The following is a 12,850-nucleotide window of genomic DNA, read 5'->3' on the forward strand; positions in this document are numbered from 1 at the left end:
GCGCGTCATTCAAAGAATCCACCAGAAACAAGGCCCCGAGCAAGAAGGTTCCGGGCTAGCTGTATTGTCACGTGGGCGATTGCAACCTGGGGGGGCGGAGAAAAAGGAGCGTTAAAAGAAAAAGGCGCTCCACCGGTCTCAGGCCAGTTGTCAGGAAAAAGCGGAGAAGACGCAAGACAGATATTTTCTCTTAAAAAATGGCCCTTCTACATTTTAAAAGTCAAGAGGCGACGCTATCAAGTCTAGATCTCTTTAGTGCGCCCCTGACGCAATTCTCCATAGAAGATAGCTCATATGTCGAATTTCAACCGTTATCAGCAATCGTGGACCAAGGACCAATAGAATTTTATATACCGGGGGACGGCTCAAAATATTTAGATTTATCCGACACTTTACTACATCTCCGTGCAAAGGTGACGCGTAGAGATGGGACAAATATTCCACCGCAGGAGCAAGTCGGCATCGTGAATTTCCCTATAAACACAATTTTTAATCAATTAGATATTTCGTTGGGTGGACGGTTAATCTCACAATCTAGTGCCACGCACGCCTACAGATCCATCATCGAGCTGCTGTTAAACTTTTCAAACGATTCTTTGGAGTCACAATTCACAGCAGGAATGTTCGCAAAAGACAGTAGGGGGCGTATGGACTCCATTTCTTTCGAAGAGGGCGTGGCTAACGCCGGTTTTGTGCGGCGCGCGCAACAGATTGCCGGCTCACGTGAATTTCATCTTATGGGACCGCTTCATGGAGATATTTTCTTCTCCGAACGCCATCTATTGAATAATGTGGATTTGCGTCTAAAGTTAACTAGAGCTTCTGATGATTTCTGTCTCATGAGCGCTCCAGACAGCGATTCGTGTCTTAAAATACTCGGAGCGTCCTTATTTGTGAAAAAAGTATCAATCTCACCGGCCGAGGCAATAGGTCACGCCGCCGCATTACAAAAAGGTAACGCCCTTTATCCGTTAACGAGAGTTAATATGAAGACCTTCAGTGTACCCCAAAACTCAAGAATTTGTCATCAGGATAACCTATTCCTCGGACATATCCCCAAGCAAATTGTAATAGCGCTCGTAAACCACAACAGTTTCATGGGACGGAGAGATTTAAACCCGTTTAATTTTTTGCGTTATAACATAGAGTATTTAGCTCTCAGCCACGAAGGTCGACAAATACCTGCCAAAGCTTTTCAGCCCAATTTCGAAGCTGGGATATGTACACGTGAATTTCATAATTTATACACAGCAACGGGGCGTTTTCTGAAAGATCTACCTCTCTGTATAGATCAACAGGATTTTAGTCAGGGCTACTCGCTTTTTGTTTTCAATTTAAGTCAGGTGGATGATTCCGGCGCGTTAACACCGATCAATAGCGGGGTGCTGAGACTCGATTTGCGTTTCAGAACACCGTTACCACACACAGCGACCCTCATTGTATACGCGGCTTATGATTCGCTTAAGAGGGAAGTATTGATGGACTATTATTAACGCTATGAACGGTCGTGAATTGGACATGATTATGACCCGGATGCAGAGAACCTTGTTTGGAGGCGTTTTCGCATCGGATGAGTTAGCTGACGTCAGAGACACGCCTCCGAAATATTACATCATCAACACGCATCCAAGACATTTACCCGGAGAGCACTGGCTCGCTTTGACTTTAGAAGTGAACGGTTCGGCCACATTCTTTGATCCTTTTGGTCTGCCACCGGACAGCCCGTACTACCCGGCGAGTATATACAGATTTTTGAAGAAGCATTCTAAACGGGTCGAATATCAGAACGGGCAGTTGCAACACGAGCTCACAGACACCTGCGGTCAACATTGTGTGTATTATTTAAGCCAACGCGGATGGGGGCTCACCTATCGTGAAGTGCTGACTCATTACAATTCCGATCCTCTCCATAACGACGCCATGGTTAGAGAGTTTGTCAAAAAATGTCGGAGACCAGACCGGATGTGCGGCGGGCAAACATGTTCATTGCATAAATTTAAAAAATGTCATTGTCTGAAACCATGTTAATGTTTTATAAAATCTCTTTTATTCAATAAACATTGTTAAAGAGAGTTACAGAGTCATGCGTTTCTTTTCACTAACAACAATAGAGTATCATCTAATAACTAACCCATTTTACTACCGGCGATGTCCTCTTTCTTTTTTTTTTTATTCATCTTCTACATAAGAAACATCCCCATCTTCACCTGTAGCGTATTTTAAACGTTTAAAATCTGCGCGAGCCAAGGGGTTGGAGATGCTTGCTTCCGGTAAGTTTAACCGGGCTAGCGTCTGAAGAAATTCACTCCATCCTACCGGTTTCTCGTTGATTTTTTTCCCACTCGCACACAAATGTCTCAACAGATCGCTCATATGGGAGCCTTTGATAGTTTTTCCTCTAAAAACAAATTCACTTAACGGCGTCCAGCTTACATCTTCTGCCGACAGTCTTTTCAGCACATAGTTGGCATTGCGTCGGAAACGTGGACCTATGGCGTCAAGAATATCCTCATAGCGTCTACCTGTCACATCAATTGCGGTCTCATCAGCGGTCTTTATTTCACCCCTCTCGTTGGCTTCGTTGCAAATCGTAATAGGAATTTGCTCGGAGTCTTTTTGTTTGACCAACCCCAAGTAACGCTGCATTAAGGTCTGATAAATTTTGATCTTTTCATATTGATTTAAATTTTTATTATCCAAAACCTGTTTCATCTCTTCATCCAAAGAATGCTCTGCTGTATCACGGATGGTCGGAGCGGGTCGATTCAACCTCTCGAGCTGATAAGGTGAAATCAGGAACATTTTCTGAGCCGTTTTCAAACTCATTTTATGCTTTGTTCATAAAGCCACTAATGACACTCCCGAGAACAGGTGCGAAAGCGGCCAGTAACGGCAATATAAAACCACCTTTCTGAACTAACACAGCTCTTTTCTTCTTCAAAGTATTTTTCTTATCAGCCAAAAAACTGATATTTTTCTTTTGCTTTTTAAGTCTCTTGTAAAGTTTTGATTTTAAGGGTACATGTCCTTTAAGAAGATTTAGAGCAATCTCACATAATGCTTTCACCAAACTACTGGGGCCTCTGAGTAGCAAATGCTTACGTTTGGCCGGTTTGGATGTAAACAGAGATTTGAGTAACGGTGCGTTTGTTTTTAAAAGCTTCGTCATCGTTTTATTGTTTGGGTATATAAACGACAGGCCACTGGTTATGTAGTACACCTGTAGGTAGTCTATATTGTTCTGGGCATGAAGGTGTCAAATCTACCAGTAAATACCCATGCGGCTCTCTTGTAGCATCTTCAAAGCATTCCAGGAAAAACTTCCGGTTGCTGGGAGAAATTTGATTCGCCAGGACACTCACCTGAAGTTTATCGCAGGGGTTTTTGAACAAAATCAAATAATTACTGTTTAAACTAATAGTACGGCTAAATTTGCCCTGATGGAATACATTCTGCGTTAGCATTATAACGCTTAAATTTTTATGATGTCTATATTGGGTGAATATTCGGACCACTTCAGGGTTATCCGAAGCTTGGAAGATGACGTCATCCAAAATCAGCAGATGGTGCTGCTGTGGCGGGAACAGCTTCTCGTCATCAAAAGATTCAGGCAGCCCCTTGATAAAAACAATGTCTTTATTCAGGTTTTTCAGCTCATCGTACATTGGCTGATATGAAGTATAAACCCAGACAATATTATCAGGTTTTTTTCTCAGAACATGTTCAGGATTTTGCAATACATTTTTTACAAAGAAAGTCTTGCCACAACCTGAAGGCCCTGCTACTAGAGATGAAAAAGGAAGTTCTAATCTGGGGTCGAATTCGATCTGATTAAAAGCCATTTCCACACACAGACACACGTATGGATATCAGTAGCCAAACGGTTCAGTGGTGCCTCGCTCTAGCAGCCTTCTTTTATCGTACACCACACGAAGCCGCTTGGAAAATGACATGTTTCTGAGATGAAACCCTCTCTTATCGCGAACGAAATTATGTTGGGGAGCGTAAAGCACATCTGAGGTTGCACCTGCTGTATCGATGTACCCTTGAACCAAACTGAGCATGCTATCGAGATTGATGCTCTGACCGCTTTCGTGACTTTGTGTTATACCCTTTACCTTCATGACCGTCTGAGATGACCCTCGTGTTTTATAAGCGTATGTTTTGGGGCCGGCTGAGACAAATTCTAAAATGCTGTCGTTCGAAAGCTCATCTGTCAAATCACCCAGATAATCCCCTAGAGGGAGAACACTTTCACCTGGCTTCACAGTGTACACGAGGCTGTCTGTATCGGTGTAAAGGACACGCCTCTGTAAAATTTCTAAATAGCTGTACATTTTTAGGCGTGCATAGGCTGTTGTGAAACACGCTGCAGCCACGTTTGATGTTTTTGAGGCGGGGATCTCATTGTTTATGTTGATACAATACTGTACAATTGAGAGCTTCTCATTGATAAAATGGAAGAATTTCACATTGTACAGACCTGAAAACAAAAGTTCAAAAAATCCTCTGATTTTGTCACAATTTTTGTGTTTGTCATGTTGTCACGTTGCGCGAGTTTTCCCCACAGATTGTTAAGACAGAGTTTTGACACTTGCCTTTTGCCAGGGTTTACAGCAATTTTGGAAGGGTCGAGTTGGATACCCTGATGAATGGCATACCCTTCTATGTATCTTTCTCTGTCAGCCTGGTTGACCACGTGAGCCGGATAACCTGAAGATTCTTGTTTACCTTTTAAAAATGTTCGCATGTAATCACGGAAAATTGTGTCGCTCGTTCTTGTGTAATGCCACACTTCTGTAATTTCTGCAACCGTGTACCCGAGATCAAGTGCCTTAACAAATTCAGGGGTTGTCCAAACACCTGTTAACGATCTTTGCTCATCACTATGTGTACAAGCCGTCTGCTGGTTGTTACACTCGGCGCATGTGCGGCACAGTGTGAAGACGAGTTTACCTTTAGCTGTTTTGAACGGTAGAACAGGAAAATACAAACCACGGGGTGGGTTGACTGTGGCGCTGATGAAACCGAAATACGATCTAGGGTCTTTAAAATCACCGTGGATAATCATTGGATGGCCGATGGGGTAGGTACCTGTACTGTTGATGAAAGGATATAATGATGTCACATCAACATACAACACACGCTCGTTCGGCCCTGCCGTGTATCTTAAAACGAATGCGTTTGTTCGGCCCCCAAAAAGAGCCTGCCTCGGTTTGAGCGGTGTAGGAAATTTGTTTTTTTTAAGGAATTCCTTCACCTCTATGTCCATCTTTTTCATTTGCAACCATTCATGCTCCCACATAATTACAAGGTACACATCCTGTCTAAGCTGTAGATCCTGAATTTTCTTTTGTGTTTTATCAAACCTCTCCTGAAAAGGGCGTTTGGTTGTCGGGCATATTTTAGAGAGGTCGAAGCATTCTGCGCAGCCGTGGTGATAACAACCAAAATACTCAAACACTATTTTTACGCCCCCGATTTCACAATAACCATCTACAAAGTAGTTGTCTATCCTAACTTCACCACCGTTCAATGCATGTCTAATTTGGATATTTTGGCTGTGCATGATCCATTGCATGTACTGAATAGAATCGTGCGAGAAAGCTTTGTGCTGACGCATATAGTTGTCTGATGGTGTAATGGCTAGTGTTTGAGGGGTTAGAAAATTAGCTCGAAAAACTTTCATGCACGCCGACGCAATTGTTACCGCATTGAATGGATCTGTTCCAGTGGCCTCAAAAAACTCACTCCTGAATTTTTCACACCCTTGCATTAGGAGATCAACATCAGTAGGCGATTGCCTGTTTAGCAAAATCAAACACATTGCTAGCTTCTTTGGCATACCACTCGTCAAACTTTGATCGTTGGGAGGGTGACATTCGATCGGTGCCGTAGTACGTGGGGTCAGGGTGAGACCCTACATAATTTAGATGCTCTAAAGAGCTGAATTTGTGTGGGAAGTAACCCTTTGATTTGTCTTCAAACCCCAGGGCCTTAGGCATTGCGCTTAGAGGCATCGTCAAGAATGAGAGAGAGTCTATGAATCGAGATTTTGTGTCTAAATCGACAAATGATAGAACTTTACTCCCTTGCATCAGAATGTCAAGTTTGAGACCTAATTCAAGCATTCTCCTTATCAGTATGTATGAATCAAAACCTCTCGCATTATGTGCACCAAACGTAGTTTGTTTAAACCGTGGCCTTCGGAAAAATCTGAGAAATTCATCAACACAATCTGTGCCATACCAATGCTTCGCCAGTCTATTTGATTCACAACAGATGAGAAAAGGTTTGTGTAAACCGTCTGAATCTACATAAGTTTCGAAATCGTAGTAGACTACATTTTTGCACGGTGGTTGTGGTTTGATGGGCTGAATGTAGCACATGTGGGGGTTCAACAAGGCGTCATCTTGATTTAAGATCTCATCACACACTGTGCATTTTTTAACGGGGCAACGATGTTTAGCACCGATACCATCAGCTCTCACATAATATTGAAGACCACACTCCAAGCATTTTTTGTATGAAGTGCAGTTGCTCACACGATTCATTGATCGAGACTCTTTATGTTTGGTAAAGCATTCCTCATTACGACAAGATTTGTTACAGTCGGGGCAGATGACAGGTTTAAACCGCCGCTGTTTACAGCATGGATCAAGACAAACGCCACAGTGTCCTTCACACTGGTGCTGTTGCCAATTCTCATGCCCTTTGTAACAAGCCTGCAAAAGAATGCATGGCCAACAAAGGCCTCAATCGCTTTCACGCCGTAATAATGACCCTCAAGGTTTAAGACAAATAAGGTATCGTTATCTGTTTTGGGGTAACGCGTGTCGAAAAAGGTCATGGGGCGGCAGTCCTCTTTTCGATACATTACAGTTATTTTCCGTTTGAGGACTTTCTCAAATTTATGGACATCGCCCAGACTCACAGGTGTTTGACAATCCAATCCTACACTCTCATGTAAGAGCCGCGCTTGTCTTGTGGCCTGTTTTGTTGTGTGTCATTTAGCAGATAGGTTAGTGAGAGAGCGAAACACAAATTATTGTCTTTATTACGAGGTATGTGTAGGTGTCGTTTTTTCAACCTCAAAATCTCTCTGTTGGTAGTGTTCAACAGCCTACGACGCATTCCACCACACAATGGAGTGACTATTTGTACAATGAGCTCTAAGCCCTCATCAGCCAGAAGCTCTGTATTTGATTGGGCTAAACGTTCAAGCATGTCTGATACATTATCTCTGATAGAGTTTATATCACTAATTTGCTGGTAGATGTGAGCTCTATCGTTACCACCCACTAGCTCTATCTGAATTACATCACCTGTTTGCGCCCTGCTAGCTACCTCTTGCATGACATCATCTATTTTATCTTCAATCTGGAGGTAGAAGGTTGCAAAATCATTAATGTTCTGTTGCGATGGTATATTTAACTGTCGCCTTACCTCTACATTATTGAAATGTGGCCTATTGATTACAATAGAACCGCCGCGTTGGTCAGCTAATACAGAACCGTTGTTAGATTGCTGGGGCGTGTGTTGAAATGCTGGTGTGTTGTCATCAATAACGTCTATTTCGTGATCAATTATAACAGAGCAGTTGTTAGGCTGAAATATCGGCGGAACGTCGTCAATAGCAACCGGTGATGAATCGACAGTGTTAGCGGTCAACGGGTCAACCAGAGGCTGTGTATTTAGATTTTGGATGATGTTTAGCAACTGGACAGGAATGTCAGGACTGATACGCCCATTGTTGCCATTAGCTTGGTTGTTTAATTCTGCTATCATGTTTAGCAATTGTGACGGGATTTGTGTCGGACTCTGTCCACCTTCATTCATACTTTGATTGTTCAATTCATCTATGACAGCTTGTAAATGGGTGAGAATAGCAGGACTGTCTGGTCTCTCCCCCTCTGACAAAGCCGTGCTCACATTGTTGAGCAAATCTGTTATTTGACACACATTGTTAACGTTTGATAAATCTAGCTCTGGTGTGTCACTTCTTTGGCTTGTCCCGCTAAATGACGGCAAATCTATTTCATCAATGTTTGCTAAGAAATCTGACTCCGTTGACGTAAGGTTTGGATGATCCATTATATTTTCTTTTACAAAACACAACAGAAACAACACAAACCTATTTTGATTCGGCTAAATCTGTAAGAGCATGTATAATCTTAAAACACTCTTGTAACCGTCTTTTGTAGATACAGTTACCACGACACTTTAGAGGCCCCCTGCTGTTTGAGTGGTGGGTGTTGTAGAAGGGCTGCCCCCTCCTCCTCCGCCTCTTCCTCTCTCTCTCTCTCTGAGCCCTCGTGTCACGACGCTCACCTGGAAGTAGCAATAAAAAAAAAAACGGTTAAGCCGTTATATTACCAAAAATAGCAAGTCAAATGATAACATAGAAGGAATACTTCTAACTTTGTTTGTCGACTCTTGATGATGATTCAAGCCCTCGTAAGTAGACAGAGCTTCAACTAGTTCTGAGTCCGTCGCTGATTCCGGCTGAACGGTGCGGGTTGAGAGTGGATTGGTTTCAACAGTAACACGTGACTCTGATACCGCCGGTCGACTGCTCCAATATGGCGGTCGAAGGCAGCTTGTGTCGGCCGAACGCTTTTCCTAGTGGCCGCGGCCACGAGATCTGTTACATACATAAAATAAAATCAGCAACTAATACCCTCTATATTAACTATCTTAGATGCGCGATTGACTCACCGTAGTCTGATTGTGTTAGGTAAACGTCGCTAAAATCGTCGTCAAAAGATGCGTGGACATCGGCAAAAACGATGTTGTCTGCAAATATTATATAAACATTACATTTTGTTTTATAAAATAACCGCAGTGTATTATTATTATTATCGCGAGAAAGGTATTAAAATGACTTACCTTTAACCATTCTCGAAAACAGCTTTTTGACGCGCTTCAACCCCCGTTGCTCAGAGCTATGCCTTGGCTTGTCTTCTCCAAAATGATGCTCGTCCACACCAAACTTTAAATTTGGCAGGGATAAGACCACGCCTATGGGCTCACGTGTTGCGGGGAGTCAGATAACTCTGGCCGTATCAAAGGGTCTACCTCATATCCTTGGCTCCAGTAATGCCGACTCCACTATTGTTTCTCAAATTATGCATCAACACCTTGCTTTTTTTTTTTTCTTTCAGATGCCTGTGGCAGCATGCTAACGACACTTCAATGATTTTCTCAACAAAAAAAAAACCCTTGATCCTTTAAAGCAGGGGTCACCAAACTACGGCCCGCGGGCTGGATACGGCCCGTCAGCACATTTGGCCCGGCCCTCTGAACAATACCAGAGACGCTATCGGATTTGTTTTCCTATTTGGCCTCCAGAAAAAAATTCCTAGGCCCCGCCCTCTCAAAGAGAGAACGGAATAATGGCGAAAAGGTTAGGTAAGAGAAAAATTGATTCAGAATGCAGGGTATTTAACCTGCAGTGGACAAACGATTTTTTTTTTTGTTCAATGCAAAGAAAAGGCTGTTTGTCTCATCTGTCAAGAGACGGTGGCGGTATTCAAAGAATACAATCTTCGCCGACACTATGAATCCCGTCACAAAGACAAGTACGATAGCTTGCAAGGCCAAATACGAGCAGACAAACTCTCAAAGCTAAAAAGTGGACTACTATCTCAGCAGAATACATTTGTACGCCAAGCTCAGCTGAACCAGGCATCCGTTCGGGCCAGCTTTCGGGTTGCTCAACTGATAGCAAGCAGCGGTAAGTCTTTCACTGACGGAGAGTTTGTTAAGAAATGTATGGATGCTGTCGCGGAGGAGGTGTGTCCCGAGAAGAGAGATGTATTTAATGCCGTAAGTCTGTCGGCGAGTACAATCACCAGACGCGTTGAAGAAATCGGGAGTAATGTATATGCCCAGCTGCAGCAGAAGACAAAAGAATTTGACTTTTTTTCATTAGCACTAGATGAGAGCACGGACGTGCAGGACACAGCACAACTGCTCATTTTTATTCGTGGAGTTAGCGCAAACTTTCAGATATGCGAGGAGCTGGCAGCCCTCCAAAGTCTCAAAGGGACTACAACGGGAGAGGATATTTTTGACAAAGTGTGCCAAACCATGGAGGAGTTGAACCTGGACTGGTCAAAGCTGGCTAGCATCACGACTGACGGGGCTCCTAGCATGGTGGGCGAAACTCGCGGTCTAATAGGACGCATGAACCGGGAGTTGGAAAAAAGGGGTCTCACCGCCCCGCTACGAGTCCACTGCCTGATTCACCAGCAAGCACTGTGCTGCAAAGTGTTGACGTGGGATTCTGTAATGAAGGTTGTGGTGTCGTGCATAAACTTCATCAGAGCAAAGGGACTTAAACACAGGCAGTTCCAAGAATTCCTGTCTGAACTGGAGTCTGCGCACGGAGATGTCCTGTACTACACAGAGGTCCGATGGCTGAGCCGGGGCAGAGTTTTGAGGCGTTTTTACGAGCTGCTACCCGAAATTAACGCATTTCTTCATTTAAAAGACAAAACGGTCCCAGAGCTGATCGACCCAGAATGGAAATGGCACCTCGCATTTTTAACAGACGTGACAGAAATACTTAACAGCCTTAACTTGCAGCTACAAGGCGAGGGGAAACTCATTTGCGACATGTATTCACACATAAAAGCATTTGAGGTGAAATTAGCGCTGCTTTTGGAACAAGTGAAAAAGCGCAACTTTGTCCATCTCCCTGCTACCCAAAAGCTGTCGACAGAGAACCCAGCGGTCCCGTTCCCAGCTGAAAAGTGCGTGGAAGCACTGGAAATGCTGAAGGCGGAGTTCGGTGTGCGATTTAGTGTACTACATGTTCATGCAAAAGAAATCCGTCTTTTTCAGAACCCCTTTGTTGCCGACATTGATGAAGCCCAGCCTTCATATCAGTTTGAGTTGGCTGAGTTACAGAACTGTGATGTTCTGAAAGACACATTCAAGCCCAACTGTCTCATTGACTTCTATGCCGCCCTCCCAAACGACACGTACCCTAACATCAAAAAACACGCAATGAAAATGTCCACAGTTTTTGGCAGCACGTATATCTGCGAGAAAACCTTTTCACGCATGAAACTGCTGAAAACTCCGATGAAATCAAGATTGACAGATGAAAATTTGCATCAGTGCTTGAGACTGGCTGTAACTAGGATGGAACCTGATATTCAACTTCTCACCAGCCAGATGCAGGCCCACAGTTCACACTGATGAACATACATAGGTAAGCTCACTTTTCTGACTTGAATGAGTCATTTTGAGCATAAACAAATATAATCATAATAAAATCTACTGGGATAAAATCCATCTTTACAACCATACTGGTACTGAAATGTATTGTGCTGTGTAGGTGCTGTATCACTTAGTTCAGTTTCTCAACCTGCTTCCTTTGTGGTTTTCACAGGGAAGTTGATGAGAGAGAGCTGCAAACAGCGGTGTCTACAAGCCTACTGGAACCTACAAAAGGATTATAAGGAAGGAACACAAGAACTTTAAGAGACTGCTCATATGTGTCAGAGAGATTCTGTTCTGACAACTGAGCTGAACTTTTATCTGTTAAGATTGTGCATGGCACAACAGAAAGTTAATGTTCCATGGCTTTTTTTTTCTATGAAGAACCCAGAGAGAGTTATTTAGTTATTATTATTTCATAAATAGTGTTATTTATTTCCAGTTTTTTTCTGTGAAGAACTCAGAGAGGGTTATTTAGTTATTATTTATTTCATTAATAGTGTTATTATTTATTTCCTGACTTTTTTTCTGTAAAGAACCTGGAAAGGGTTATTTGGTTATGTGTGGCTTTCTGGAAAACAATAATTTTTTTAAGCACCCCTACGATCGTCACACTTTTTCTGTTGCAAACTGACACCGGCCCCCCATCAGAGAAAGGAAAAGTTATGTGGCCCTCACAGGAAAAAGTTTGGGGACCCCTGCTTTAAAGTAATGTTTGCCAAATTACATGCGTCTCTCGCTTTCAGATAACTTTGGCTGAGCTATTGTTTCTCAAATTATATGCGACAACACCTTGATTTTTTCTCTTTCAGATAACTTTTGGCACCTGTAATGCCGCCTCTGTCAAACACCCCCCTCCCTCTCGTGACCCTCCACTCTGACACAAACACCCCCTCCCTTCGCCTTCTCAACAAAAAGGCTCCCTTCAATCTCACACGTACCGGCCGGAAGCAAAGCTAGCTCAGAGGGCTTTTAGCAAAGATAGCTCAGGTGCTGCACCTGTCTTGATTCATAAAAATACATGCCCATACATATCCACATCTTAAAAATGGCGCCAGCAAACCAAAATGGCGACAGTCAAAGATGGCGCCGTCACGACTGGCGCCATCCTGATGCCCCCAACCCCGCCACAATTCAAAAGAGGGTGATTTATGATACCATAACAAGTCATAAAAAGGTCATAAAATTTTATTACCCCTAACTCATTTGCATATGAATAGACATCAAAGCCTAGTGCATTGTAATATTGTGTTTCGTGTAAAAGTGTCTCCTTCCAATCAAAGCTGTGGTTCGGTCCATGCATGAGTGGGAGGACGGGGGGGGGGGGGGGGGGGGGGGGTCGACCTTCTGCCATTGTCCAGAGTGGCCCTGCTCCTCACAAGAGCAGAAGCCCAAGTAAGGGATCTAAAGAACAAACAAATTTCTAAAGCCTTTAAACAAAAATCTATTCATTAGAATGAGGGTGATGATAGTTTGGGATTTTTCATTTGTTAGTTTTTATTATGCAATGATTTTTTTATACCTACCCAACTCCCTACCTATTGTAGAAATTTATATTTAAGAGATTTAATTATTATTATTATTATTATAATGAATGCTTACCACGCAGTTGACATTTAGA

At 43.0% G+C, this 12,850-nt stretch overlaps 1 protein-coding gene and 1 long non-coding RNA gene across 2 annotated transcripts; one reads left to right on the forward strand and one right to left on the reverse strand.

Annotated features, from left to right (window-relative positions):
• Positions 1-6,876: 6,876 nt before the first annotated feature.
• On the reverse strand, positions 6,877-9,114 carry LOC125972261 (uncharacterized). The gene is made up of 2 exons (XR_011087148.1): positions 8,719-9,114; positions 6,877-8,644 (listed from the first exon to the last, which is right to left on the reverse strand). It is a non-coding gene; the product is annotated as an uncharacterized lncRNA (long non-coding RNA).
• A 97-nt stretch (positions 9,115-9,211) lies between these two features.
• LOC137840471 (general transcription factor II-I repeat domain-containing protein 2-like) lies at positions 9,212-12,527 on the forward strand. Its single transcript, XM_068651444.1, has 2 exons — positions 9,212-11,221; positions 11,402-12,527. Exon 1 carries the CDS (start codon positions 9,775-9,777, stop codon positions 11,206-11,208), a length of 1,434 nt encoding a protein of 477 aa, XP_068507545.1. The 5' UTR covers positions 9,212-9,774; the 3' UTR covers positions 11,209-11,221; positions 11,402-12,527.
• Positions 12,528-12,850: the final 323 nt, after the last annotated feature.

This window comes from Syngnathus scovelli, chromosome 7 (genome assembly GCF_024217435.2).
Source record: "Syngnathus scovelli strain Florida chromosome 7, RoL_Ssco_1.2, whole genome shotgun sequence".
Taxonomy (NCBI): Eukaryota; Metazoa; Chordata; class Actinopteri; order Syngnathiformes; family Syngnathidae; genus Syngnathus; species Syngnathus scovelli.

What these genes read in the sequence shown, in the direction of transcription:
- LOC137840471 (XM_068651444.1), top strand. Translation starts at nt 9,775, where the DNA reads ATGGATGCTGTCGCGGAGGAGGTGTGTCCCGAGAAGAGAGATGTATTT.